We start from the raw sequence: 27,580 nt of genomic DNA on the forward strand, positions 1-27,580 counted from the left end.
GTGCTTCTTTTTTTGGACATTTTCAGACATCTGAATATTGGAGCTTTAAATAATGCATGTTTTATTAAAGTTGAATTGTAAGGTGAATATATGTGTCAAAATGACCAATTAAATGGAAAAATGAGCTAAAGAAGTTAGAAATTAAATCATGAAATAAAACATTCTTTAAACAGGTGAATATAATGAAGACTTTAATATTTTAAAAGTAAGTAAAACACTAAAAGTAATACAATTATCCATTTAAATATGAAAAATGCTCAAACTTCAATTAGACAATATATAAGGTAAAATGTGGACACTTTATTAGGCACACCTTGTTGGTACCAGTTTGGAAACTGTTTTGTTTTCAGAGCTGACCTAATTATTAATTTCACAGATTAAACAAAGTGCTGAAAACATTTCTCAAAGATTTTGGTCCACATAAACATGACTGACACAGTTTCTGCAGAATTGTCCGCTGTACATCCATTATAGACATCCCAAAGTTTCTCTTGTTTCGAGATCTGGTGACTGGAGACCATTTGAGTAACGGGAATTCCCTGTCAGTGTTCAAAAACAAAGTGTGAGATGATTTGAGCTTTGTGACAATGTGTAAACATGTTGAACCCCAGTCCTCAAGGGCCAGCATCCTGTTTGTTTTTGAGATATCCCTGCTCTACCTGCTGCCGATTACCTGGATCAGGTGTGCTTTGCCAATAAGAAGCTACAAGGGCAGGTTAGTTGGAAAACAAGCAGGACAGCGACCATTGAGGCCTGTAATTCGACACCTGTGAGCTAAGATGAGCTTGAATGATGGTGGCATACCTCCTGTTACACTGACTCACTGCACCATCTTGTGGTTCTCGGTGGTATTACACGAGAATACAGCCCAGTCTTAATGCGCCGTTCACGCTCACATCTGCACAATGACACTTAGAAATCTTGCAAATAAGGTCACAGCTTTTGTTTCTTGACATTATTTTTGTAGATTTAGTTTATTTTAGGTGTTTGACTCACTTTAAAACTGGTTTTATTACTTTTACTATGTAGGAGCGTTTTCGTTTGCTGACGTTATATAGGGAGGTGCACCAGGATGCATTGCTTGCTTTTTGGTAACGGGATTGATTATTTTTCCCGAATACTTTAGGACCTACCCTCCCATTTCGCACCAGTGGCCTTCTGAGATTGGTTTTGACAAGCAGAAACTGCAAACGCTTTTAACCAACCCCATTTTTATTATTGAGGCATAGACAGACTCCAAAAGTGAGTGCTCATTATCATTTTTCCCAGCTGTTTTAAGTTGTGTAAGCCCCCAAATGTTGCAACTGCACCACAGCAGCTGGTCTGTAATCAGTCTACTTAAATCGGTCTTAAACTGCTTTAGCTTGGAAAACATAAGAGGAGATTTTTATGACCTGAAACTGTTTAAGAGCGCATGTCTGGTGGACTTTCTTTGATTTCGGACGGTACTTGAATGCAGCACTTCACTATCTATATATATTTTTAAATCCCTACAATTAATTTAAACGCTTATATATGAAAAATAAAAGAAAACGGCCACGCTGCTGTCAGGTATGAACTCTTAAATCCCCAGGGCAGACAGGGGCGACACTTGTGCAGGTATTTTCACCAAAGCGCGCTCACGTGTGCTAGATCCGCGTTCACTCCTCGCCCGTTAGAGTGCGGCGACTCGTGCAAAGACCCCGCAGGACCGCTTACTGTTGCACATTATTCATCTAAACACGGGCAAACTGCGCAACAACTGAAAGGTAAAGATCTTATATTTGTATTCAAAGTGAAGCTACTAACAAGCCAGCGTCTAACTTTCCTCTGTTAATATTTCCGTTAAATTAAGGAAGTAGATGTAAGCAGTCGCAGTTTAAAGTGCTGCACAGTGAAACGTTAGTAGCGACAAATGTGACTTAACAGCCTCATGTTTTCAGATGCGAAGCATTTGAATGACATAAAAGTGATTAAATAATACGGGAATAACCTATTTTCTGCTTTTAACTCAGTGTTTACCTGAACTGTGTGTCCAATATTAAAAATAACAAGCCCAGCATTACTGAGACTGTCATTACTAGCCTAGAATTACCATTTATGGCAATAAAAGTGGCATAAAAATATAATTAAAGATAAATTGTAGCCAGCTACTGAAAAAGACTTCATTTTTATTAGATTATCTGCTTCCCTCACGACATAAAATCTCTCATTTCCACCTTATTAAAGATGATTTTAACATATGCAGTGCATAATGTTCTTAAATAATATATTATAATGCAGCTTTTTCAGTGTTTTAGTTACATGTTTTATAAGAAAAGTGTATGTTCTTTTTGGGGAAATGAACCATCACGTTCAGAATAACTTCCTTTTTGAGACTTGAGCAGAGTTTGGTCAGAGCTTGTGGTTGTGCGTTAGTTTATTTTTAGTGATCACCTAAACAGAGAATAATCATTTTAATGCACGAAGGGGTCGTTGATCTTTATTGCATCTGTCCTTTGTGGCTCACTGTGTTTTAATCTCCCACCCCCAGATGTGGAAGTCAGTGGTGGGCCACAATGTGAGCATGAAGGTGGCTGGAGAGGGGGATGACTGGGAGACGGACCCTGACTTTGAGGTACTGTGTACTTCCTGGAGTGAGCGTCACTGTAGGGAGGGTTGGGTAGACACCTCTGCGTCAATCATTTCTGATTTTGTGTTTATGTGTGTGTGTGTTTTTTAGAATGACGTGACAGAGCAGGAGCAGAGGTGGGGGGCCAAAACCATCGAGGGCTCAGGACGTAAAGAACACATCAGGTGAAAAGACGTGCAGCCTGTTCCTGGAAATATTATTTTTATAGTGCACGTAGATGAGTTCAGGACATAGTGGGTGCTGTGCAGCAACAGGAAGAGGAAGTGAGAGCACAGCGTAAGCTGTCAGGCCGCGAGTCTTTCCTAATATGGATAATGTATGATGATGGTGATGTTGACAACTCTTTGACAGTGATATTTAAACCTCTGCTGATCGGGTGGGACAGATTTTGTATCAATTGTGGCTTATTCAGGGTCAATAATTCACTCATTAATGAATATTTGGTAACCTTCAAAGTTGCTGTGGATCCTCATCAAGCAGAAAACTTAATTAATCTTCTAAGAGAGTGTTGTGGTTAGTTAGACAGACACATGACCCACCCTATTGGGAAAACCCGCCCATTAGCAGTATCCGTGTACTCAGAGCTTCTGAGCATTTGTGACCTTGAATTTGTGACTCGTAAGAGATTTTAATATTGGAACAGATTAAGAGTAAGCAGCAGAGGAACAACTACTATACTAACAGTTTAAAATTACCATGATGAGTGTATGAGTGTTAGTGATTGAGTTCGCAATAGCATGAACTCCGTCTGTTTCACTATTCATGTGTTTTGGCCCCTGCAGTGTTGCAGAGCTCAGAAACAAGGTCACTGAGGAGCATGAGAAAGTGAAGCAGAAGGAGAACATTCCCAAAGCATCGTACGGATATGGAGGGAAGTTTGGAGTGGAGACGGATCGAATGGACAAGGTTAACACGTTTTTCTCATTGAAATCGGAATTATGGTGATATGCTTCTATCATTTACTGCGACTCCTCTTTACCCTCGACTCTGTTCCCACCATTTCTTTAAACGGTGTCCTTTTTGTTTGAACGGATGTGTCTCTGCTGTCCAGGTGGCTCTGGGTAGCGACTATGTAGCAGAGGTGGAGAAGCACTCTTCCCAGAAAGATGCAGCGAAAGGGTTCGGAGGGAAATATGGTGTTCAGAAGGACCGCGTGGACAAGGTGAGAAGACAAGCAGACTCTTTCACAATAGGCAACAATAAGTAAAAGGGAGCACACTGCACCCACATTAACATCTTTTCTTTGATATTCTGTAACTCAGATGTGATTTAAATGACATGATGAGGTCTCCGTCTCTGCTGTGTTTCTGTCTGCTGCTCTATGCCATCAAACAACAGGATTCATTCAATTCAATTTTATTTATATAGCGCCAAATCACAACAACAGTTGCCCTAAAGGGCTTTAATTATAAGGTAAAGACATTACAATAATACAAAGAAAAAAAAGAAAATCACTACATTCATATGACCCACTGTGAGCACGTGCTTTGGTGACAGTGGGAAGGAAGAACTCCCTTTTAATTGGAACAAACCTCCAGTAGAGACTGGCTCATGGAGGGGCGGCCATCTGCTGTGAACGGTACAGTTAAAACTGGGATCTATTATACTTTCCATTGTTTCTATTATACCTACATATACTGGTGGATACTCCTTTTAAACATGGTCAAAGTTAGCCAATCAGAAGCTGACTTTAAAGGAAAGGGAAAGGGATCAATGATAGCCTGTTTTTATGACAAATAGAGAAATGAGACTCAGTTTTTATGGGAAGAGAGCTCCAGCAGAGGCAGGTTCAGTGAGGGGCAGCCATCTGTTGTTGGGGTGTGAGGGGAAGGAGAGGAGAGGACATGGAGTAGTGACATATAAATGCATCGGTAGTGGAAAAGAAGAGCTCAGTTCATCATGGGAAGTCCTGTAGCATCCCCAGCTTTACAGCATCTGTGGGTGAGGCTTCAGTGTCACCTGATCCAGCTCTATTTATTAGCTTTGTCAAAAAGAAAAGTTTGAACCCCAATCTTAAAAGTAGAGAGAGTGTCTGTCTCCTTAATCCACACTGGGAGCCTGTTCCACAGCTGATGTTTCTTCAGTAAGAAAAGTTCCACACATACGATGCTTAATCTTTATTATGATTTCAATCTTTGTGCAGTCTGCCGTCGGCTTTGAATACAAAGGAGAAGTGCAACAGCATGGATCTCAGAAAGGTACGTCCACTGTCCTGCATCTGTCATTCACTATTCTCCTATCAGAAGTTTGTCTAAATCTTACATTCTTATAACTCACTGCTTTAGATTACTCAAAGGGATTTGGAGGAAAGTACGGTGTCGAGAAAGACAAAGTGGACAAGGCGGCTTTGGGGTACGACTACAAGAGTCAGACTGAGAAGCATCAGTCTCAGAAAGGTGAGTTCAGGTTGTAGCAACTGTCTCTTTTTATATTATGTGCTTTATATTTGCTTTTTTATGCATTTGAAATTTATGTTCACCAGACTACGCTAAGGGATTTGGAGGGAAATACGGGGTGGAGAAGGAGAAGGTAGACAAAGCTGCCGTGGGGTATGACTATAAAGGAGAAACAGAGAAGCATCAGTCGCAGAAAGGTGAGTTAAAATTGCAGCTTTTGCAGGTTCGGCCACCGTTTTTTTCATGACACTTGATTGCTTTATTCTGTGCAGATTACTCAAAGGGATTTGGAGGAAAATTTGGTGTTGAGAAGGAGAAAGTCGACAAAGCTGCGTTGGGGTACGATTACAAAGCTGAGACGGAGAAACATCAGTCACAAAAAGGTTAGAGGAGAGAGCCACGGATGTGTTATTTACAGGAACAGACTTCCTGTATTCATCACACTGATGAAGTGCTTCTGTGTTCAGATTATTCAGCAGGTTTCGGTGGCCGGTATGGCGTACAGGCAGACCGCATGGATAAGGTCAGCATCAAGGATGAAATTCTGTATTATTGTCTTTGGATTCATTGTTTAATCTGGAATAAAATGGAAAGTAGCCATAACATCTGGGGAATAATTAATACTTTGGAAAAAGTGAGGCACACATGCTAAATGTTGGAATTAACATCGATTATTTCTGTTTTCATTTTCATAAAATGAACTTAAAAATGTTTTAATACCTACCTAAAACCTTAAAGCCATTCTCCACCACTGTACATCTTATTCTTAGCCTGAATAGTCTGCTTGTTCTGTATAACCAGAATAAACATTCTTATTTATGAGACCAATGCTGGTCTGTTCCCATCTTACTCACTGATTTGACTTACTGTCAAAAAGGTAAAGGATGTTATTGTATTCACACAGTGGTGGATCTAGAAAATTTTACATGGGGGGCAAAGGAAGGGCAAGAGGTCTAGGGTGGCACATACCTCTTCAGTGAAGTATGTAAAAATACCTTATATGTAGTTGGGCCAGTTGCCCCCTTTGCCCCCCTGTAGATCCGCCCTTGTCTTTACAGCCCAGCCTGTTTCATATTGAGATGGTGACTGTTTGGGTCTTCTTCCAGACCTTTGCAAAGTGGTGACATATCTAAATAACTTGTACTTAGACGCAACTGAACTGATGTCTTGTCATGTTCAAAGTCACTGTAGAACCTTTGGCACAACTTGTTAAAAGATTTAAGTGAGTGGGCCTGAACCTTACTACACCCCCATCTGGCCTGAGGCGACACTGACAGTTACCGATGCTTTATTGTATAATTTTTTTGTATATGTTGTTGCTGTGTAACCACTGTTGATTCTTAGCCAAGGAACTTCTGCAAAAAAAGATTTTTAATCTTAAGCAAAAGCATTAAAAAAAACAAAAAACCATCAAACATCTTGCTTCTTGGGACTTTGATCACATTTTTAGCTCCACTTATTTTGTGGTTTAGCCCGAGTATCAGAGGTCCCCAGTAACAGATTGGCCCAGATGTGCCCACATCATCAGCTGAAATAAGGCTGTTTCATAGCCTGTACATCATCCTGACCTGACAGGAACAGACAAGCAGCAGATTGTCAAACCTCCAGCTTTTAATTTTTAATTTTGATTTATTTCCTGCCAGTCAGTTAATCGCCTGCTTGAGTATTCTTGCAGCTGTAACCGTCATTATTGAAACATGATATCTGTAGTGACAATTCAAACTTCTGAAAAATAATTCTTTCTTTCTATTATTAACCTCTAGAGTGCAGCAGGCTTCACAGACATGGACTCCCCGACCTCTGCATATAAAAAGACACAGCCAGTAGAGGCTTGTAAGTTCATTTGTTTCTCCAACATAATCACTCACACTCTGCCATCTGTCTGGCAAGCAATTAAATCCACAACTGTTCAATGGTTTCCATGATGCACTGCATTCATATTCACTTTGGATTTTATTATGCAGCGAGTGCAGGTGCAGGGAAACTGAAAGCACGCTTTGAGAATATGGCCAAGGCTTCTGATGAGGAGAACAGGAAGAAAGCAGAAGAAGAGAGAGCGAGGAGGCAAGCCAGAGAGAGCCGAGAGCGAGAGGAGGCCAAACGCAGACAGCAGCAGGTACGCTGCGCTGCAAAAATGTAAAGAGCTACAAGGTGAGCTGTTTTCAGCTCACGTGATTGATGTTCTTTCTTTTAGGAGGAAGAAAGAAGAAGAGAGGAGGAATCTCAAGTACCACCAGGTCATCATGTTGATCCAGAGGACGATATGCCAACACCAGAAATCCACCGTCGCACTCCAGAGATTCAGAAAGAGCCGGAGCCGGAGCTGGAGCCGGAGCCGGAGCTGGAGCCAGAGCCAGAGCCAGAGCCAGAGCCAGAGCCAGAGCCAGAGCTGGAGCCGGAGCCGGTGGTGAGAAACACATATGAAAAATCAGATGTACCAAATAACAACTCGTGTTTAAAACATGGGACTCATATTCACCCATCTTTCCTCCAGCATGCACATATTTATATATATTTATATGTTTTTGTATATATAGGTATACATATACCTATATATGCAAAAAACTTGAATTTTACTATGTTTATTTATCGGATAAAATAAGTTAAATGTCACCGTTATTATAACAGCAGGGGTGTCCAAATTCAGAGGCTGCATCCACCTGAGGACCCGGGCTTCGTGGTCCTCAGGTGCCGGGCAACCGGAAATGAGCGATGGTGAAGGTCTAGCCTTCAGAATTACGTCACGAGCTCTCTCGGTGCAGTGAAACTCTGCCGTCTGCTCCTTGCTGTCTAAAATATAACCAGACGCTGGCGTAAATTCTCTACCATCTCACATTTCTGTTTAATCACTTTTCTGTTTGACATTTATTCAGCTGTGTGAAAACCCCGGAGGAACCCTCCCGAGGGATTAATAAAGTTTTATTTAATCTAATCTAATCTAATAACTTTAATCTCAGCCAAACCCATTTACTCACGAACAAATAAATCACTGGAAAAGGCCACACAATGTTTAAGTTATCTAAGTGACTTATATATCATGTTTAACCTGAGTAGCAAAAGGCCGCGGGGGTTTGAAAACGATATGCCGGGAGTTTGTTGTTCTCGCCGGCTCAGATATTTGAAGTTTACACAGCTACATTCTCGCCTGAAAATATGTTAAAAGTTTATTTTGCGACCCAGAAAGATTAAGAAGAGTAATATTAAAACTAAGTGGCTGCAGTAGTAGTAGCCATTGTTGGAAACTGGCATTGGCTGGGCCAATCTGGGATATGGTTTTTCAATTTTGTTGTCCGGATGGAAAATCGGGAGAAATTCGGGAGAATGGTGGCTCCGGGAGATTTTCGGGAGGGGCACTGAAATTCGGGATCCTCCTGGAAAAATCAGGGGGGTTGGCATGTATGCCAATCCATGACTGATAGTGTTTGGTTGTGTGCATTGTGATTTATTCAGGTATGCAGGTATTTCAGATACTGTTCATCTGCTGTAGATAGTTGTTTAGATCTGCCACTTCTTTTCTTTTGCCCTCCACATTTCCAGTTTCCTCAAATTTGTAAGGACACATACTATCACATACATATACTGCACACCATACTATCAAGATATTCTGTGTTTTTAGCTAACAGCTCTTTGGGAATCAACCTTATTGGTACAAAGATACTATTCAAGTCTGTCAGACTGTCAGACTGTCGTATCGTTGGAATTTTTCATAAATTCATTAAAGAAATGGAGACAAATTATGTGTTTTTGTGACAAATGTGTTTTTAGGCAAAGTCACCATTTAAAACCGGTTCTTTCTTAAGTTGTCTTTTACGTGTAGACACCTAATTGGTGAGTTGGGTGCTTTTTTTATCCTTGGACAATTCACAGGTCAGTAGTAACATAATTCTGCAGAATGTTTTTGGTTTGTGGATGTGGAAAAGCAGAAAGAAAATAGGTCCCATGTGAAAATGTTTACAGCAGACTTTGAGGCTATTAGTTTTTTTTTTAACAAAAAAGACAAAACCATGTGGTGCAAAATGCTGTAAGAAGAGAGACATCTTCACAGCTGGTATCTCCAAAACTCAGCAACTAACCTAAGTCTCTGAAACGGGTTCCTTTCTAATGATCCTCACCTGTGATGCTTAACTACAAATCATCTAACTTCACTTTTCAGGAGGAACCAGAATACGAGGAGCCCCCGGCCTTGCCACCACGCTTGGACGATTTTGAGGAACCGGGCGCCCCTCCTCTGCCTGAAAGGTCAATAGATGTGGATGATGATGATGGAGAGTATGAAGACATCGGTCATCCCCCTCCTCCTCCTCCTCAGCGTGAAGGTCTGCCTCTAAGCAAAGCCGTGAGTTAATCAGGACCCCTTTCGTGGCTACTGATCATTAATCTCGCATATTTTATCTCCCAGCTGACGAGAACGACTATGAAGACCTGACATGTGGCCAGAAGGCAATAGCGATTTATGACTATATTGGAGGTAAGACTCTCCATTTTCTGTTTCAGATGTTCTGTTTCATTGTGGAATAGCTGATCTGGGCTACTTTGGTTTGCCTTGTTTACATACTGAAAGGGGATCGTGAGCACAGGTGTTCCTTTGGCGCTGTGACACAAGTGCTTTTGTTTGTATTTATTTTTCCTTTTAATGTGAGCATAAATCCTTTGCTTTTCTTTTTTCACGCAGAGGCCGATGACGAGATCTCCTTCAATCCAGACGACATAATCTACAACATAGAGATGATTGACGAGGGCTGGTGGAAGGGACAGTGTCACGGACGTACCGGTCTGTTCCCGGCCGCTTACGTTCAGCTGATCGAGTGAGCAACACGCTCCCAAAGTCTATTTTTGCACAAGCTTCACTTAAACAAACTTCAATATTGTTGAACAGGAGGAGGAATTTGTATTTAACAATCAAATCAGAGCAAATTTTTAAAATCAGTTGATTTGTGTAATATTTCGCTTTGAATGTGCCGACTGAAAAAGCATCAGGCCAAACCTGATCAGGAGCAAACGTGTACACCTCTGCAAGGAACTGATGGTATAGGACCTTATTCTTCATTTCTTTCACTGGATTTTTATTTTACCAATGTAATCACAGTTATGACCAGAAATGGCTCTGCTATTCTAATAAAAGCTTCCTGGTAACCTGTGCTTTGTCTTTCCTCTGATGCGGTTACAGTGACCTGAAAACACTTATGTGGAGCACCAGCTGATCATTTTAGCCATCGCCATCTTGGTGTTTGGACACAGTGGTGAGCGAGGTGATGATTAATCCTTAAACATGTAACGACTCTGCAGCAGGCGCGATTTCTTGCGCACTTAAACAATGCATGTTCATTGGTATAACACCATGTTTGTGTTAGTATTACAAAAAAGGGAAGAGTTATCTAGTGTGGGAAAGAAAATACTTAATATGTATTTTACTGTGAAACAGTAGCTTCAAAGCTATGCAGGCCAAGTCATCTTCTCTATGCACAGCCACAAACCATAATGGCTGGAGAACATCTGTTTCATTATTCTACCCGTGTTTACAAAATTAAATTATAAGAAGCCAACATTGATAACATTTGGCAGTCTAACAGAAATGGTAAAAGTAGAAAACCCTCACAAAAACATTAGGCCAGTATCACATTAACTATGGCTAAGGACCGGCATTAAACAGGTCACTTTATTGTGCAGCGGTTCAGGCAATTACCTGACAGGTGAAAGATCCTGGTTCACTTTATTTTATTTTTTTAATTTAAGACCTATAACTGGGGAGACACAGGTCTGGCCTTTTATGATATACCTCCATAGCATCCATTGCTACACAGATGTAGCAAAAACAAATCACCAGATGATAGACATAGCCTATGATGCACATTTTAAGAAATGTTAAAGTTTTTCTTTTCAATATATTGTACGAGCCGGACCTTCTTGTAATTTTTTAAAGTGCTCTTGACCTGCTTCATAGTTTTGGACTTTGGCTGCTTTTTTTTAAACTCAGTTTTAGCCCAGTCATTGTACCCGACCAATTTAGAGGAATGTTTGTTTGATTGTTGAAACACTTAACACTGACCTATGAATCATTCAAGTGTAACCCCCCCCACACACACACACACACAACTCAAGATTTATGTGTATACACATAACAGACAACTTAGCAATGAACTAATTTTAAGTTGTGTTTACTAGTCTGTCACCAAAAACATCATTTATTGTCATTTCTTTAGTTGAATGTATGAAAAACGGCAAAGATAACACAGGGTGAAGGGCTTGAAATAGGAGTTTTGTACCAACGAGGTGATTGTCGGCATATCTCGGCATGTTGTGCATGCAGTGTGTCCATAAAAAGAGGAAACCGGACAAGTACACGATAAAAGAGGCACCATCACATCTGCATCCACCATGCACTTTTGCACAGTACTGGAATTGTAAAGAATGTGCGTAATGAATTAAAGTTATGACAAACAACAATTGAAATTATAAATCATATTAAAATACTAATAATTCTGTTTTTTTGACACACCTTCAGGGGCCACTGGAGGTGGGCAAGAGTTGCACGATGTCAAGAAAATGAAAAGAACAAGTGAACAGAATAAATCATAGGACAGATTTTTTAATGGGAGTTTAGAGACTTAACTTGCGGCAGAGAATACACGTGCACCACTCACATTTCTGCAGACACACTACACACACGTTTTCCGTCCTCTGATCTCAAGTCAGAGAGGGTTTTGCTGTTCCATGAGAACAAACCAGTTTCTGCAGTGAACTTCTGTACGATCTCAGGCTCTGTGGCAAAGCCCGGAAATCTTCAAATCCACCAGACACAATGAAATTTAATTAAGAAACACAACAATTATCACGAAAGGATGCTGTGTTTCAGCTTCCAGAGTCTTTAAGCTAGAATTACGGTCTTCCCGTTTAGTGGTTTACCAGGCAACATTCTTCTTCTTCTTTCCCTTGCCACCTTTCTTTCCCAATCGTTTGCCCCTCATTTTCTTGGCCTGCCGCTGGCTCATCCACGCCGGATACTGTCCATGTTCATCCAGAAGAGTTTTCTTGTTGCGCTTGCTGTCCATGTCCATCTTGCCATCTGAAACACAGACACACAGACACGCACACATGATACGATACACGTGACACAGAAAAAGGTGTGACATCACCTCGTAATTAAAAAAAACCAAACAAACTATAAAGGCTGCTGACTGTGGTGCTCACTGTCTTACCATCAGGCTCAGGCTCTGCCTCCTCCATGTTAACGTCAGCCTGCTTCTTTATCTTCTCAGCTGGCACCACTGTGGCGATCTCCTGCATGTCGGTCATGGCGACTTCTCCTTTCTTATCGAGGGTCAGAGCTTGTTTCAGACGATTCAGCTCCTTTGGAGCGTTCTTCTTCCTCTTCTCTGCCCGCATCTTTCGCTTAAATTTACTCCGAAGGCTTTTTGCCATTTTTAAAGATGCTGCGAAGACATTAACAAATCACCAGTCAAGCAAACTTGGGTTCACGAATTTTTAGGACTTTCACATGTATCCTTACACCACACAACAGTGAAAACAAGAGAAGACAAATGGATGGTCTGAGGCGACATGTCTCGCCAATGACTGCCGATTTCTTCCACACTGCCTGAGCTGAAGCCCGGGATTCAGGAGGATGTTTGGATTTTAATTAATTTATGATTTACTTTTAAGAACCTCAAGACGATGTATATTATTTAAATATGACATGCATTTGTGTAGGTAGGTAGAATAAAAAAATCCATTTATAACGTATTTTTTAAGTAATACTACTAACAAAACAAAAAAAAAACAGAATGAAAATAAACTGCAACATCTTTACAAACTAACTAATAAAGTTAAGTAAACCTGGGGGAGAGAAGTCTAAATAAAACTGATTACGCATTCAGACTGTCTTCTTCTACAACTCTATAAACATTGAGCTGGTCTCTAGTACCCAACACTAATATTAAAAATATTATAAATCCCAGCAGATCAGCATCTTCTTAAACACTCAGACCAACAACTATGCCGTATTCAAACTCGCCTACATCACCTTTCTTTCACATTTCACTAAATCCACCAAGTTGCTGCCGCGTGATTGGCTGAATCGTAAACAGATGTATCTTACAAAGTGGCCGACAAGTGCAGTACTACAATTTTCCTTCCATGATTAATAACGTAAACCTAAAGATTTTATAGGCAAGTTAGGATTAGCGAATCCACCGAGCTGTTAAATCTCAATAAAACGGGAATGAGCAGCTTCGGTGATAAACTTTAACGTTTGGTCTGTTGAACATTTACAGCACTAACATCATCATCATCATCACCCACCCCCCTCCAACAAGAAATGGTAAAATGCTGTTAATTCCGTTTAGTTACACGATACTGGCCGTCACAATAAGCCTAGCAAGTTAGCTACCAGAGGCACCAGTCTTAAAAACACATAAAAATAGCCTCTTTCCCTCATTAAACTCATACAGGTGTGATCATTAATCCACTATATAACATACAAGTGTGACTTACTTTTCACAGAAGCAGCAGATGAGCTTTTTGACGCTTAAACTGTGTGAACAACACACTCTTCTACTCCGCACACGTGTTTAGAAGCTTGGGAAAAAATGTATCACGTGCTTTGGAAAGAGCTGCAATATGATTGGCTGCCTCGGACATTCTGAAGACTGTGGCGTCTGATTGGACAGTGGGCTAATACCAGGAAGCTAAACGGAAGGTAAACAAACCGTTGTGGAGAATTTCGTGCTTAGCTGCAAGCTAAAGTGCTTTAAACCCTTTGAGTGTTTGTTGGGTTTGTTTTAAGTTCATCCGGGAGTCATGAACAGCTTCCAGGCCGCCAGCCCTCCGCTCTCTGCTGCTGTGACCCAGATGTTCAACACTCTGGAGTCGGCTGCAGAACAAATGATGGTGCACAGAGACTTCCAAGCAGCTTTTGACACATGTCTCAGTGGTCTGGAGAGTCTCGCCGGCCTGGAGCCCGAGGACAGCAGGTGAGGGTCCTGAAGCTTCACGCACATGTTTAACTGGAAGCTTGGATTTTTGTGTTATAACAGAAACATCTGTTCCTGCAGATGTGCAGAGCTCAAGGCTGGTTTCTGCATCTTAGGGATTCAGGCTCTGGCTGAGCTCAATCAGTGGCGTGATGTCCTCTGCTGGGTTCTGCAACAGTATGAGCAGGAGAAAATACCAGCGAAGATCATGCAGATGTGGTGAGGAAAGAGTTTTATTGTTATTATTATTATTATTACACACTGATCTATTGATCCCCAACCTTTGGGCAGGTGGACGCAATATGAAATAAAGTATAAAATACAAATCGTATTACAGTTCAAATATGCAAATTCTCCAAGACATGTTTTTTCAATCAGCACATTTGATCCGTCATTAATTATATAATTAATCATGAATTAAAAATGAAAATAAAATGTAATTACAAATAACAGAAATATTCAAATATGACAAACTTACTAATAACGACGTTTAAAAATAAAACTTTTAAAAGACATGAACAATTCACTGTTTTTTACTGACTGATCTCAATTTAGATTAAGAGGGTACATAGTCACAGTTTCACTCAAACAGTATAAAGTCTCTCAGATGCTGAATTTCAAAAGAATAGCTGTTTGAAATCACTTATAGGAGCTGTGTTTTTCTGCTTCATTCTGAGTGCTATTATAATCAAACCTTATATTAATGACTTCAGCCTTTTGTGATAAAGAAATGTTGTTGTAGTAAATAAAAGACATCTGTCATCACAATTATTTAGGCTTAAATGAATAAATGTGTAAAATGACAGAGCGAGTTCTGCTAGCTCATTGCCCAGACTGTCCCATAAATAGAAAACTAGAAGTTTTGACTTGATGAGCCATATTTTTTTACCCAATGAGGTCACATTTGTAAAAGCCCACACTATTGTACAAAGTGTAAGAAAAAAAATGAACTTTTATTTATTACTCAATTGCTTTGATGAGGTCTGAATGGCTATGGAAGAGGTCTTTATCTGTAGGAAAAACTATAAAGTCTGTGAAGTCCAAAGTGTATGCCCTCCAAAGCTCTTCAGCAGGCAAAATTGGAGACTATAATCCCAAATCTATTATGTCAGTGGGTAGGTCCAATGAAAAACGGTTGGCTTTTTGAAATATTTGGACAACGACTGGAAATGGGTGATAAACTCAAAAAAATCCTACATAAAAGTGCCTTGTTCTAGTAACGAAACAGACATTTATCACGCCTTCATATCCATAAATTTGGAGCCAAGCTTCCCAGATACTGTGCCAATACTTAGGAACGCCATGTTTCCTACTTAAACCTCTGACTTCTGGGACTGATGGTGATATGTGTGGTGCCATCATTCTCAGAATTAAAGATTGAAGGACAAGAATGCAGGACACCCAAAATAACTTATTTCTGCTAAAAGGTGTGATGTGTTTGTCTGTGTTTTACAAAGAATTGAAAGATATACTTGACCACCACAGTGGATTTTAAGTCAGATGAACAAGATTTGACTCATGTGTAGACTTTAAGCTTTAACATAAGGGGTTTAGAAAAGTATTGCATTAACTATTTAGGATTTTATTTCTTTAAAAACTTCAGTAAAATACTAACTAATGTGATTTTGTGTCTCATTTTGGCAGTATACTTCTTTACTCCAAGGTGGGTGAGCCTGCTGTAATGCAGGAGGTGACCAGAGCCTGGTTACACTACCCATCCAACAGCAGGGCAACTAGCTTCGGGACGGTGGCAGAGCTGTACCTGCTGCATGTCCTTGTGCCGCTGGGAGAGGCAGACGAGGCTCGGGAGCTGGTCACAGGCGAGGTTTTTAGCGCCTTCACAGAAGAACACAGACAGACAGCGCTGGATATCATAGAAGAAAAAGAGCGACAAAATCAAGACCCTCCTCTAAATCCCAGGATGAGTGGAAGCTCTGACGTCACCGAACATCCTGTCTCATCCCAAGGTCTGACACTTCAGCCTCAACCCTTATGAGATGCATTACACCAAGCGGCCTAAAAAAGACTGAAACTGTTAACTGTTTGTGATTTTGCTTTTGTTCTGCAGGTACTTTAGTCCATAAACTTGAGGCTGTGATCAGGTTTTTATACCGAAAACTCCTGATGATTGGCTCCGGCTCATTCCCTTTCCGGAGAATCTTTCTGACTGCCATCCTCCTCTACATGCTCTTTTTTCGGATGGATCCAGGTTGGGTGAAACCTTAGTTCTGCTGGTACATCATCTTTTAGAAGTTAAAATAAAAGTGACTATAAATGCGTTTCTGTTGTGCTTTTTTTACCTGCAGCTCTCCCGTCTGCGTTCATGTGGATTTCTAAACTTCTGCAGCTGCTCAAACAGATGTGGAACGCCATGTTTGCACCGTATTATCAGGCAGTCACTCAGAGCAAAGGACTGTAGAGGACTGAATATGCTTGGTCTATCATTTTAAATGAATTCTCTAAGGACTGTTTGTAAGACAAGATGGATGATATTCACGTCAGATCTATAAAACATTTAAAGTACTCATTCCAGGAAAACTTGCATTTTTTTTAAGCTGCAGACTCTTCAGCTCACATGACACAGCTTCCCATGAATTCTGCCCAGCTCCTCACTAATACATCCTTTGTTTGTCCATCTCAAAGCAACACATGAGTCATCAAGAGTCTGATGTGTTTTTTTTCCATTCCTTTTTTAAGTCTAGGAAGTGACTCACTGTTCTGGTTCAGAGTACCTAGAATGATGAATAGGGGTAAGAAAACAGTTGCAGTCAGTGTATCACTGTAGGAATATGAAATTTGTTAAATGATTATAACAATAGTTATAATAGCCGGTTTAAGTTTTGTGTACTGCAATGTGCTGAGGTCCTGTGGCTGCAAAACAAGCCTAAACCATGACCCCTCTGCCACTGTGCATGACACGAGGTGTTTGTCCTGATATGCTGTATCTGGTTTTCAACAAACGTGGTGCTCTGCATTACAGCCAAACATTGCCACTTTGGTCTCGTCTCTCCAAAGGACATTTCTAGAAGTGTTGCATTTGACATGCTAACTGAGGTCGGTAGAGTCTGGGATGTAGTTGTTTGCACGTCCAAGATCATGCACTGGGTGTGGAATTTGCTGGGACGTTTACTCCTGAGAAGACTGGCGACTGCTTTGAATGTTTTCCAGTTGTGAATAATTGTTCTCACTGCAAAATGATGGACTTCAGATTGTTTGGAAATGACCCTGTAACCTTTCTCAGATCGATGGGAAGCCGCAGTTACTTTTTTAACTCGTTCCTCCACAATTACGACATTTGACAACAACGTTAATGGGTGTGAAAGGTGGACAGAGATGACGTTTTTCCTCCTTGGCGCTGTGTTAAGACACCGGAATGCTCCATTCCAGCAAACCTCAGCTTTTATAGAAGTGGTCATGATCAATTAATCAAGTGCATTATCAACATGTTACCCTTTTAATTCAAATGGAAGCTGTCAGATTGTAATTAGTTTTTCACAGGATTGGATCTCAAGAAAATGTACTTTCAATGTCAAAGTGAAGATATTTGTTGTGCATATAAGTGTCCCTGTGACTGTTCTTATGTATTATTTTATTGATAATTCTCATAAATGAACCTTAAATTTTTATAGGTTAATCAATTTTGAATTATAATTTTGAATTATATGTGGATGTGACAGTGTGTGTAATAGGGCAGAATCCATTCACCTTGTTTTTTTATTAATTTTTTTTAATGGATGGATGGGTAGTTAAGTAACCGATTACTTAACATGCTGTCAAGCCTTTCCAAAAGTATCATCAGTAAAAATTTAAACAGGGAAAAACAAACTTTTTTATAATCCTATATTCCTGTTGTTAAAATTTGAATTTAATTTCAAATTCAAATCAAATCAAATTCAAATTTTATTTGTCACACACACACACAACCATACACAGTATGACATGGGGGTGAAATGCTTGTAGCTGTACAATGCCCGACCATTAAATGACAGAAAAAAAGTTTTACAATATTTACAATTTACAGGTTACTACAAAATTTACAAATTAACTTAGGAATTTACAGTAAAGAATGTGCAAATAGCAGAAGAGATTATAAAGATTATAAATTATAGGATTATAGGAAATGTGTGGTGGTGCGTGTGGTGATGTGATGTGATGTGTGTGAGAGTCCAGTCCTACATCTGGTTCAGGGCCCGAATAGCCTGGGGGAAGAAGCTCCTCCTCATTCTCTCTGTTTTGGCCTTAAGGGGGAGCGGAAGCGCTTCCCAGACCTCAACAGTGAGAAGAGTCCATTGTTGGGATGGGAGAGGTCCATCATAATCTTCCTAGCTTTAGACTTGCACCGCTTGGTGTAGAGGAAGAAGAGACGCTGACGGGCTTTCTTAACCAGGGTGTTGATGTGGCAGGACCATGACAGGTCCTGAGTGATGTGGACACCCAGGTATCGGAAACTGTCCACTCTCTCCACTGGCGTGCCACTGATGATGAGGGGTTTGTAATTCCTCGCCTGCTTTGTAGTGAAGTCCACGATCAGCTCCTTAGTCTTGCTGATGTTTAGGAGGTTATTCTCCTGGCACCAGGTCTCCAGGTTCCTAATCTCCTCCAGGTAGGCCGTCTCGATGTTGTCGGAGATCAGGCCCACAACAGCAGTGTCGTCAGCAAACTTGACAATGGAGGTGGTGTCTGATGTGGCTACACAGTCATAAGTGTACAGTGAGTACAGCAGGGGGCTTAAAACACAGCCCTGAGGCGCTCCAGTGCTGAGTGAGATGGAGGGGGAGACTTGTTTTCCCACCCTCACTGATTGGGGTCTGTCTGTGAGGAACTTGAGGATCCACTGACACAGTGATGAGCTGAGTTCTAGATCCGTCAACTTGGTGAAAAGCTTAGAGGGAATTATTGTGTTGAATGCTGAACTGTAGTCCACGAACAGCATCCTAACATAATTCCCTCTGCCAGTGTCCAGGTGACTCAGGGATGTGTGGAGCAGGTGAGATATGGCATCGTCTGTGGAACGATTAGTCCGGTAAGCAAACTGAAGTGAGTCGATGGTGGCAGGAAGTGAAGAAGTGAAGTGAAGAATTTATGTGAAGATCTATTAAATGTAATCTTATGCAGCACTGTTAAGCAGTTTTAAATCTAAAACTGATTTAAATGTTTAAGTTGTTTTCTGAAAGCTTACAAGTAGCGAAAAAAGTGAAAGAGTAAATAAAAGTGTTCAGGTAAACGTACATGTCCCTGAAGTTTAGAAAAAGTGGTGCTGCAGGAAATTTAGAATATATTATCTGTAATTCATAAAGTTCTGCATGCATGTAAAAAAAATTAGGGGCCTTTTTTTAAAAAAAAAAAGTGGAAGTCACATTAGTTTAATCACATTTTTAAAGTGGGGCTGGGGTCACTCATTGCCCCCCTCTTTGGACACGCCCCTGGGTACAGGTGAGAAGTATTATTATAAAGTTGCACACAGTGGAAATACTTAAGTATTCGAGTACAGAGTACTGCCTGTGACTGTGGAGATAATCTGGACGCGTGTGTCACCAATTCTGTGTAGCTAATAAGCGCCGACGTGATCGCCGTAACATGTCGACGTCATAGTTCCAGCCGGTTTGCGCATGACAGTTTGTGAGTTTCGTTTCCAGCAAAGCGAAGAGAAAGCTGTAAAATGAAACTGCTGCTGGGAACTGTTTCTGTGGCGCTGATGTTTACAGTGGGGTGAAGTACAACAAACGCTCGACCCTCTGTTGGTTTAGTGACCGTCCTGAGACCCTGAAGAAGAGCAGAAGGCTGCACTGATGTCTACTGGGATCTGCTATTTCTTTTCTAGACTTACTCTGGAGAATCACTTATATAGTAAGTGGATCATTCTCAACCCGATGGTGATGTTTTTATATTATTTCCTGTTTGCTTGAGAACTATAAATACTAGTTTAAAGGTCCTACTTCAGCGAAATGCACGAGATGCTTGTTAAATACGATTAAAGCTCCTCAACGATTCGTAGACGCACTCGTTATTAATTTCACAGTAAATAAAAACGGAACAATTTTGAAGTCAAGTTTTATTCACAGATAGGAAAAATTATTTTAGTCAGTTAACTTTCTAAAGCTGTAGTGCTTTTTCGGTCATGAACAATCATGAGTAATGTAGTGCACAGTGTGCCAAAAATGCGCTCACAGCCACTTTGTTAGGTACACCTTGGTGGCGCTGGAATCTTTCCTCACATGACAGCATCGCACATTTGCTCCAAATCTGTTGGCTTTGCATCCATAATGGGGATCTCTGTTCCACCACATCCCAAAGGTGCTCTACTGGATTAAGAACTGGTGACCGTGGAGGCCATTTGAGTAGGCTACAGTGAACTCATCGTCACGTTCAAGAAACCAGTTTGAGATGATTTGAGCTTTGCGACATGGTGCGTTAACCTGCCCGAGGCAGGTATCAGAAGATGGGTTCACGGTTGTCATTAAGAGATGGACATGGTCAGCAACAACACTCAGGTAGGCTGTGGATTTAAATGATGCTCAGCTGGTGCTATAGGGCCAAAGACAATACCCCCCACATTACTCCCTCTCCACCAGCAGCCTGAACTGTTGATACAGGGCAGGCAGGAAAAGCCATGCTTTCACGCAGCAGAAATCAAGACTCATCTGACTAGAAAACGTTTTTCCAGTTATGTATTGTCCAATTTTGGTGAAGCGTGTGAAGTATAGCCTCAGTTTCATTTTGGTTACCTAATTTTAGTGAATATTTGAGTTGCTGTTTCTACTCTTCTAATCGGCTTGAAGCAGTCTGGTCGTTCTCTTATGACCTCTGACATCAAACTTTACAGTGTAAACTCTAGGGATGGCCGTGTGGGAAAATCCCAGTATATCAGCAGTTTCTGAAACACTCAGACTAACAACCATGCCATGTTAAAAGTCACTAAAATCACCTTTGTTTCCCACTCTGTAACTCTGTTTCAACTTCAGCAGGTCGACTCGACCACGTCTACATGTCTAAATGCTCTGAGCTGCCGACATGTAATTGGCTGATCAGATATATGAATTAACATGCAGTTGAAAAGGTGTACCTAATAAAGTGTCTGGTGACTGTATAATCTAATCATTTACTGGCTGATCTGTTTAAACTATGCTAATAGTCATATAACTGATCATATTCATGTTCATATTTACTCATATTTATCATACTGGGTTGTTAAGGAGGTGGTAATGCTGTTTAACAAACCTTTAAAGGATTTCTGCACCTCAAAAGAACTCTTTAAGCCTCATAAATTTATGACTGATTCATAAATGCTCTTTTGTCTGTTGTTGCATTTGACCTTCAGGTCAGGCATATTTCAGTGACACAGAAACCAAAATACTGACCGTGAGTCTGTGTGAAGTGAAGTCAACTTGCTCCACATCTGCTCAACACGGGGCCTAAAACTAATAAACCGAACAAGCCTCATGCTCTGTGATCTCTAAAACCATGATTTGCTATTTTAATAGAATATATATCAAAAATGCGGGGTTCTCCACAGCTGACTGTGCTTTTCCATTTTTATTTATTTTCACACATGCACACACCCGCTGGTGCTCTGGTGGGTTGATTCACGGTGTCACAGGCTGTTATTTAACCCTTGTTACTCTTACAGGGATGAGAGGCCTCTCCAACTATTGTCTATCATGCTGTGTGAACAGCTTGCTGCAGACTTTCTCTGCTACCTGGGAAATAGCAGAACTGCTAGAAAGGTAATCACACGAATTACTACAGCTGCTTTCATCTTGACTCAGTGATGTTGTAGTGCCACTTACTGTGGAAATCCTAAGGCTGTTTACAATATTAACAAGCTTTTATGAATTTTAAAAGGTGGGATGTAGCTGGTGCGAGAGGAGATGCTCGTAATGTCGCGCTGCATCTAAAGAGAGTTCTTGAGGCCATGCGGGGTGACCTCCCTCAGCTCGCTCCACATCGTGACTTCCTCCACTGTCTGGACCAAAACCACTTTCGACGTAAGAGCCATGCTTTTGCAGAGAAAATACCTCCTGCCGATGTGTCTTATTTCACACCTTCTAATGATGCTTTACAGTTAATGTGCAGCATGATGCAGATGAGGTGTTCCTCTCGATTCTCAACTTCATTCACCAGCAGATGGACAACAGAGTTCTGGTTGGACTGCGATCAAACTACTCTAATATTATTCATTTCTGCATGTGTTATCTGCAACAGTGTTTGTTTGCATTTGCCCTCTCTGAAAGGCTGGGGAAATTCAGGATCTGTACAAGATTTCAGTGGAGACACACCTGCAGTGTTTAAAGTGCAACTCCATCCAAACTGAAACCAGCTACATGCTCAGCCTGCCGCTTTATGTAAAGGAGGACGACAACTCTCTTGTGGGTCTTCTTCTTCTTTTGTTTAAGAATACTAAAACTGTTGGGAAACACACTATCTCTGTTTGTTATTTTTTCCCTTTTATTGGAGGCCGTATCTTAAAATCTCAAATTTTTACAGTTTATTGAAGCCAAAGATTTTAGCCAATCCTGATCCAATCATATGGGTGTAATAAAATACAGCATTTTCGACTGGGAAGTATTACATGGAGGGGGAGATTTTATAAATCCACACAACACAAGTGTAAAGAGGGAGAAAATGCACAAGTTTATTAGGATTACAAAAATCAGAGTCACCAGCAAATAGTCCAGCACAGAACCACTCATAAAAGATCAAATGAATGACATATGACTTGTTAGGTTACAAACCTTAGCTGTATTGCATTGTCACTGTTTATTTTACTCACTATTTATTTTGTTACGTTTGTCATATTTTCAGGAGGGCTGCATGAACTCTTTCTTTGAGCATCAGGAGCTCAAGGGCATAAACTCCTGCTTTTGTGCACACTGTGGAACTAAGAACCCATCCAGACAGGTGAGACTCGGGTTTAAATCGCCCTCCAACACATTGAAAAGGCTCTGATGAAATCAATTACAAGATATGTGAATGTGTCATTAATCTGTATTCTATCGTGTCAGCTCAAACAATCATTGTGAGATCTAATTGCTTGTTGTATAACAAATCTGTGTGTATCTATTTTTCTTCATTGCTTCAATCTAATAAAAATATCTTTGAGGAAAGAAAAACATATTTAAAGGGCTGAGTGGGATGAGTGGACGAGAGTGGGTGGGTGAAACATATTTGCCAGCATAATCATGAACTCACATTCACTCATTTGTTTTGTTCAGGGTGTCAAACTCCTCTCACTGCCTCGTATCTTGTGCATGAACCTGAAGCGATTTCGGAACAGCCGCGGTTCCACACACAAACTTGACTGCAGGGTTCCTTTCCCAGAAACCTTTGATTTCTCCCAGAGTCTCCAAGATGTGTTCTCCGAAAACTTTGCACAGGTACGTCTGAATTCTTTTTTACGTGAATATTGCATCTTTTGCTTGTGAATACTCTGATTATTTATTTGTTTTTCTTCCAGAATGAGTGCAGGTACACCTTGTACGCAGTGGTCGTGCACTCTGGTTATGCAATGTTTGGGCACTATACTGCTTACGTCCGCCACAGGGAGAACAAGTGCTGGTACTATGCAGATGATAGCCACGTACAGCAGGTACATCGGATCTAAAAAATAATTACAAATAATCGCAGTATACAGTTTGATGTGAAAGTATCTGCAGATATCAAAGGGAGAGAGGGATGTAACTTTTTCACCCTCTGTGCTTTTTATTGAATTGCCAATTTCTGATGAATTTTCTGTCTGATTCTCATTCAAATCCACAGACCTCCTGGGAAGAAGTGCAGAGAACATATGGAGGACGACACAGGTAAAATGCCCAGTTTCTGACTGGGGTCATGAAGTCCTCTCACACATTTTACACTCATAAACATGAAGCTGTCTACAGCAGCTGGAAATGGCTCATCAAAGCTTAATGAGGACACATTTTAACCTAGTCAGTCTGATTCTGGTCTGAATATCTGGAGCAAGGAGGTAGTAAGACTTTGAAAACATTAGATTTTTTGCCATCCTGTCACCAGCTACTTAGTACATAAATAATAGACTGTACATAAATGACCGAATGACCGAATGACACCGAAGCACCTTAAATCTGTTTTATTTTGACTCACCTGGTTGCAAAAAGACTTCAGAAACGCTTTCCTGGAGACATTAGTGCTACTTTCTACTTTACTGAATAAAACAGGCTGTTGGTTAAGTTATGATCCGCATTAGAGTCACAGTAAAGGCCTGCTTTATTTTAACAGGCTGTTGCCATATGACTGTGTGGTTTCTCAGTTTTTCAGTCAGATCCACCCTCAATGCCAAGATGACGATGGCGAAGGCTGAACAAACATCCCAGTAGCTTCTTTCAACTTTTTATATATGGCACAGACGTGAGAGTGATATCAAAAGTCTCATCTAACTCACGACTGTGTCAAAATGTCAGTGTGTTGTTCTTAAAGAGGAAAGTGTGGAGAGACCACAGGTTGAAGGATGTAGCCACGATGAGGTCAGACATTTCAACGCATCATTTTCAGCATTTCGCTAGTCGTGGTCTTAGTTTTTGGGAAAAATGCGTCACTGAGGTGTGGATCGGACGTGATGTCTAGTTTTAGAATTAGAAGTCTTTTATCGTATGTTTTTGTGTGTAAATAAATTACATGGCTGCACTTACAGATGTAAAGAGAAAAAAACAAAAAACAAATAGTCATTTGCACAGTAAATAAAAAAAGAAGGAACGAGTTCAGTGACCAAAAATGTAAGACACTGCTCGCTGAGTTGGCTTATATTACACAGAAGGGAAATTATTGCAGGAGTGGAAGATAAGGCGGTAGTTGCTTCAGAGTCGGCCTTTCTTTGATTTGAGGGATCTGTAGCGCCTACTAAAGGGCAAGAGGTTGTACAGCTGAGAGCCAGGAGGATGTGATGGTTTTTAAAAAAATGTTTCTGAAGGTTCCTCCTCTCTGCACAAGCAGTGTCCACACAGAAAGATTTAATTCTTCAGCCGGTGGATTCAAACCAAGACCTGTTTCCTGTGAGGTGACAGAGCTAACCAGACAGTGCGTGCCGCAGAATTAACACTATACAAAACCCCCCCAAAAAACAACCTTTAGTTTTTAGTCTTCCACTTTTTCCAAGGATATTCATCTATTATTATCAGAGCACCTACATTTAGTTTGCAGGAAGAACCTGCAGCAGTCCATCTATTTATAACCGTCCCATTTCCTCTAGTTTATATGTCCTTCCATCCCCTGCAGTTGAAGAGCAAAAGTCACTTTTTCTGTTGATCACATTGAATTTGCTATATTTATGAAAAGACATCTTCTGAAGCTACCATTAAGCTTTCTTTGTTTGTTTGTTTACCTGCAGCCATGGCGATCTTTAATAGTTGTGCATCATCATTTTTTTCTTTTATCTCTTTTAAGAAAAAATGACAAATCTGCCCATAAACGTCCTTTCTGTCCAGTTCAAAGGACACAGTTTTGAAATTATTTAGTTGGCATTATACCTGTTATTTGGCATTATACCTGTTAAGCTGTATCGTTTAGGCCTAGTTCACCTAGCCTCATATGTCAAACTGGCAGCTGCGTCGTTAAATACTTTACACTTTTGGGTCCTTTTGGTCCAGATGAATCGGGATATGTGCTTATCCCTCTCCCTGATATTCCCTGTTTAGTTGGGACCTCTACTGGAAGGTCACACATCATCATAGCGCCATCATTTTTCTCAAAAATAAGGCCCGAGGGCCAGAATCGGCCTGGCAAAGACTCCCACTGGACAGTTTTAGAAAATGTGAAGGAGGATGTACATTTCAGAATTTTAACTGTATTTTCACAAATTTTACAATTTTTCCTACTGAAAAAGAACTAAATGAAAAAGTATCCTCGGTGAATTAACGCAAACTTTCTGTTTCATAATTACAGGACAGTGTGAGCAATGAGCTACCAGAACTGATAGTACTGACAGATTTATTTCATGTCTTTATCACATAGAAAAATTGAGGAAATACTGTTGGAATTGCACCTCTTTTTCTTATATTGAGATATTTCAGGGATTAACTGGCTAATTAAACTTTTTTACACTGACAGTAAGGGCAGGTTCACTTCTCCGACACACTTAAGATCAATGTGGGCTGTAAAATGACACCGACAACCCTGCTCTTCTGCATCCAGAAGAGTCGCCCCTGCTGACTGTTAGAAAGAATGCAACTATGAGGTGCTTAGTGACTTCACCATTCATGTTTCCTACAGTTAAAATAGTTCAGAGAAATATGAAGGAGATCTGTTCAGAGAATTCTCTGCATTCGGGCTCTCACCTTCAAAAACTCCCTGTAAAACAACAGCCATGCCTAGAGCAAGGAGTAACCAAACATGTGACTCCCATTTTATCACACTTTAACTGGCTTCCACTTCTTTTCAGAGTTAAATCAGAGATTTTAATAATAACATTTAAAGCCCCATTTGCTTGACTCCTGCTGACATAATGGAGCTTTCATCTTTCTCCTTGCAGAAGGAGCTTTAGATTTTTAGACAAAGTCTTATTCTCTGCTCCGTGGTCTTGATTAAAGAGGTGATTGTGTTTTTCGCCACGAACACTCTCAAACTTTTGAACCCCTAAACAGAGGAAATCCGTCATGTCCGTCATGTTGTCTTGTCTTTGAACAACAAGCTGGTTTCTGGAAAACACCTGGAAGTTTTAGTTTCACTTTTCCTGTCATGTGAATTGAAAATGCCATCATGGTTTCCTTTTCTTCCTTCCTTATTTATGTTGCCGTTTGCTATATAAGAATGCTTCATTGTTTTCTTTCTTCTTCTTTTGTTGCAGTAGAACGGCGTACATGTTAATGTACAGAAGAGATTCAGAAGAATGGAGGCCACGGCCTGAACTTTCTGGCTGAGTGGATGGGTGCAAAGAAATCAGGGGACATGGTGCAATAAAATATGGAATGCATTGATTTTATGGAAGTATTTCATGGGAATTTCTGACCTTTTTCCACAATGTGAAAGGTTTTATAGTCTATATTTTTTCCTGATCTCACTGAGCTCAACCAGCAAATGAATTTCTCTTAACCAGTAGGTGGCGTTGAAGACTTTATACAGGAAAGGGTTTTCCATCTCAGACCACACACTGTGAACACACTCACTGGTACTGGGGGGTTGGTCTGAAGTGACTGCTTAGCTGAGATATTTGCTGTTTGGGGAAATACCTGCATTGAGATCTGGTGTGCATTTTCCTGATATAGCTGTTTGAGTCATTCTTGAAGAACACTCGATGCATTTTTTTCTCATTTGGGTGACACAATCATCTTTTATTTTATGTATTCTGTCTATTTAACCACTATTAAAACTATGCTTGGGTATTAAACCTCCCATTATGTTATGTATTTAATGCTCCAAACCATATATATATATATATATATATATATATATATACATATACATATATATATATATATACACACACATATACATATATACATGTGTATGTGAATTACCTGAGAGGACCAAAAACATTGCAGTTGCAGCCAGTGCTTGGTATAACTGAGCCACTAAAATTCCCATTGTGTTGGCCAAGAGGTGGTTGGGGGGTTGACCGTGTGAAACAGTGCCTATGTGCTGCAGAGCTCTGACAG

At 40.5% G+C, this 27,580-nt stretch overlaps 4 protein-coding genes across 6 annotated transcripts; 3 read left to right on the forward strand and 1 right to left on the reverse strand.

Annotated features, from left to right (window-relative positions):
• Window positions 1-1,436: 1,436 nt before the first annotated feature.
• On the forward strand, window positions 1,437-10,140 carry hcls1 (hematopoietic cell-specific Lyn substrate 1). Its single transcript, XM_082510625.1, has 16 exons — window positions 1,437-1,748; window positions 2,513-2,596; window positions 2,702-2,775; window positions 3,394-3,517; window positions 3,663-3,773; window positions 4,755-4,809; window positions 4,897-5,007; window positions 5,094-5,204; window positions 5,280-5,390; window positions 5,475-5,530; window positions 6,771-6,840; window positions 6,972-7,123; window positions 7,202-7,414; window positions 9,161-9,323; window positions 9,407-9,475; window positions 9,680-10,140. The coding sequence occupies exons 2-16, from the start codon at window positions 2,513-2,515 to the stop codon at window positions 9,814-9,816; spliced, it is 1,641 nt and encodes a 546-aa protein (XP_082366751.1). The 5' UTR covers window positions 1,437-1,748; the 3' UTR covers window positions 9,817-10,140.
• A 1,437-nt stretch (window positions 10,141-11,577) lies between these two features.
• llph (LLP homolog, long-term synaptic facilitation factor) lies at window positions 11,578-13,612 on the reverse strand. The gene is made up of 3 exons (XM_082510764.1): window positions 13,498-13,612; window positions 12,204-12,437; window positions 11,578-12,070 (listed from the first exon to the last, which is right to left on the reverse strand). The coding sequence occupies exons 2-3, from the start codon at window positions 12,424-12,426 to the stop codon at window positions 11,907-11,909; spliced, it is 387 nt and encodes a 128-aa protein (XP_082366890.1). The 5' UTR covers window positions 12,427-12,437; window positions 13,498-13,612; the 3' UTR covers window positions 11,578-11,906.
• Window positions 13,613-13,681: 69 nt separating this feature from the next.
• pex26 (peroxisomal biogenesis factor 26) lies at window positions 13,682-18,071 on the forward strand. Its single transcript, XM_082510763.1, has 5 exons — window positions 13,682-13,976; window positions 14,058-14,195; window positions 15,621-15,943; window positions 16,045-16,185; window positions 16,283-18,071. Exons 1-5 carry the CDS (start codon window positions 13,804-13,806, stop codon window positions 16,393-16,395), a joined length of 888 nt encoding a protein of 295 aa, XP_082366889.1. The 5' UTR covers window positions 13,682-13,803; the 3' UTR covers window positions 16,396-18,071.
• Window positions 18,072-19,579: 1,508 nt separating this feature from the next.
• On the forward strand, window positions 19,580-27,317 carry usp18 (ubiquitin specific peptidase 18). 3 transcript variants are annotated; one of them, XM_082511168.1, is made up of 11 exons: window positions 19,580-19,823; window positions 20,271-20,467; window positions 21,604-21,700; window positions 21,819-21,961; window positions 22,039-22,118; window positions 22,208-22,342; window positions 22,779-22,874; window positions 23,189-23,350; window positions 23,431-23,562; window positions 23,733-23,776; window positions 26,773-27,317. In XM_082511168.1, exons 2-11 carry the CDS (start codon window positions 20,416-20,418, stop codon window positions 26,843-26,845), a joined length of 1,014 nt encoding a protein of 337 aa, XP_082367294.1. In that variant the 5' UTR covers window positions 19,580-19,823; window positions 20,271-20,415; the 3' UTR covers window positions 26,846-27,317. The 3 variants fall into 3 exon arrangements, with proteins under 3 accessions (XP_082367294.1, XP_082367292.1, XP_082367293.1); XM_082511166.1 differs by lacking the exon at window positions 20,271-20,467 and having other exon boundaries at window positions 19,581-19,823; XM_082511167.1 differs by lacking the exon at window positions 20,271-20,467 and having other exon boundaries at window positions 19,581-19,823; window positions 26,776-27,317.
• Window positions 27,318-27,580: the final 263 nt, after the last annotated feature.

The sequence above is a fragment of the Aulonocara stuartgranti genome, assembly GCF_965226115.1.
Source record: "Aulonocara stuartgranti genome assembly, chromosome: 17".
Classification (NCBI taxonomy): Eukaryota; Metazoa; Chordata; class Actinopteri; order Cichliformes; family Cichlidae; genus Aulonocara; species Aulonocara stuartgranti.

Excerpts from the sequence above, each read along its gene's own strand:
- usp18 (XM_082511166.1), top strand. The coding sequence starts at position 19,766 with ATGTCTACTGGGATCTGCTATTTCTTTTCTAGACTTACTCTGGAGAAT. Across the intron at positions 22,119-22,207 it reads AGATGGACAACAGAGTTCTG|GCTGGGGAAATTCAGGATCT; the intron begins GTTGGACTGCGA and ends CCTCTCTGAAAG. Across the intron at positions 22,343-22,778 it reads AGGAGGACGACAACTCTCTT|GAGGGCTGCATGAACTCTTT; the intron begins GTGGGTCTTCTT and ends TCATATTTTCAG.
- hcls1 (XM_082510625.1), top strand. The coding sequence starts at position 2,513 with ATGTGGAAGTCAGTGGTGGGCCACAATGTGAGCATGAAGGTGGCTGGA. Across the intron at positions 2,597-2,701 it reads AGACGGACCCTGACTTTGAG|AATGACGTGACAGAGCAGGA; the intron begins GTACTGTGTACT and ends TGTGTTTTTTAG. Across the intron at positions 7,124-7,201 it reads CCAAACGCAGACAGCAGCAG|GAGGAAGAAAGAAGAAGAGA; the intron begins GTACGCTGCGCT and ends TCTTTCTTTTAG.
- pex26 (XM_082510763.1), top strand. The coding sequence starts at position 13,804 with ATGAACAGCTTCCAGGCCGCCAGCCCTCCGCTCTCTGCTGCTGTGACC. Across the intron at positions 13,977-14,057 it reads CTGGAGCCCGAGGACAGCAG|ATGTGCAGAGCTCAAGGCTG; the intron begins GTGAGGGTCCTG and ends CTGTTCCTGCAG. Across the intron at positions 15,944-16,044 it reads ACATCCTGTCTCATCCCAAG|GTACTTTAGTCCATAAACTT; the intron begins GTCTGACACTTC and ends TTTGTTCTGCAG.
- llph (XM_082510764.1), bottom strand. The coding sequence starts at position 12,426 with ATGGCAAAAAGCCTTCGGAGTAAATTTAAGCGAAAGATGCGGGCAGAG. Across the intron at positions 12,071-12,203 it reads GGCAGAGCCTGAGCCTGATG|ATGGCAAGATGGACATGGAC; the intron begins GTAAGACAGTGA and ends TCTGTGTTTCAG.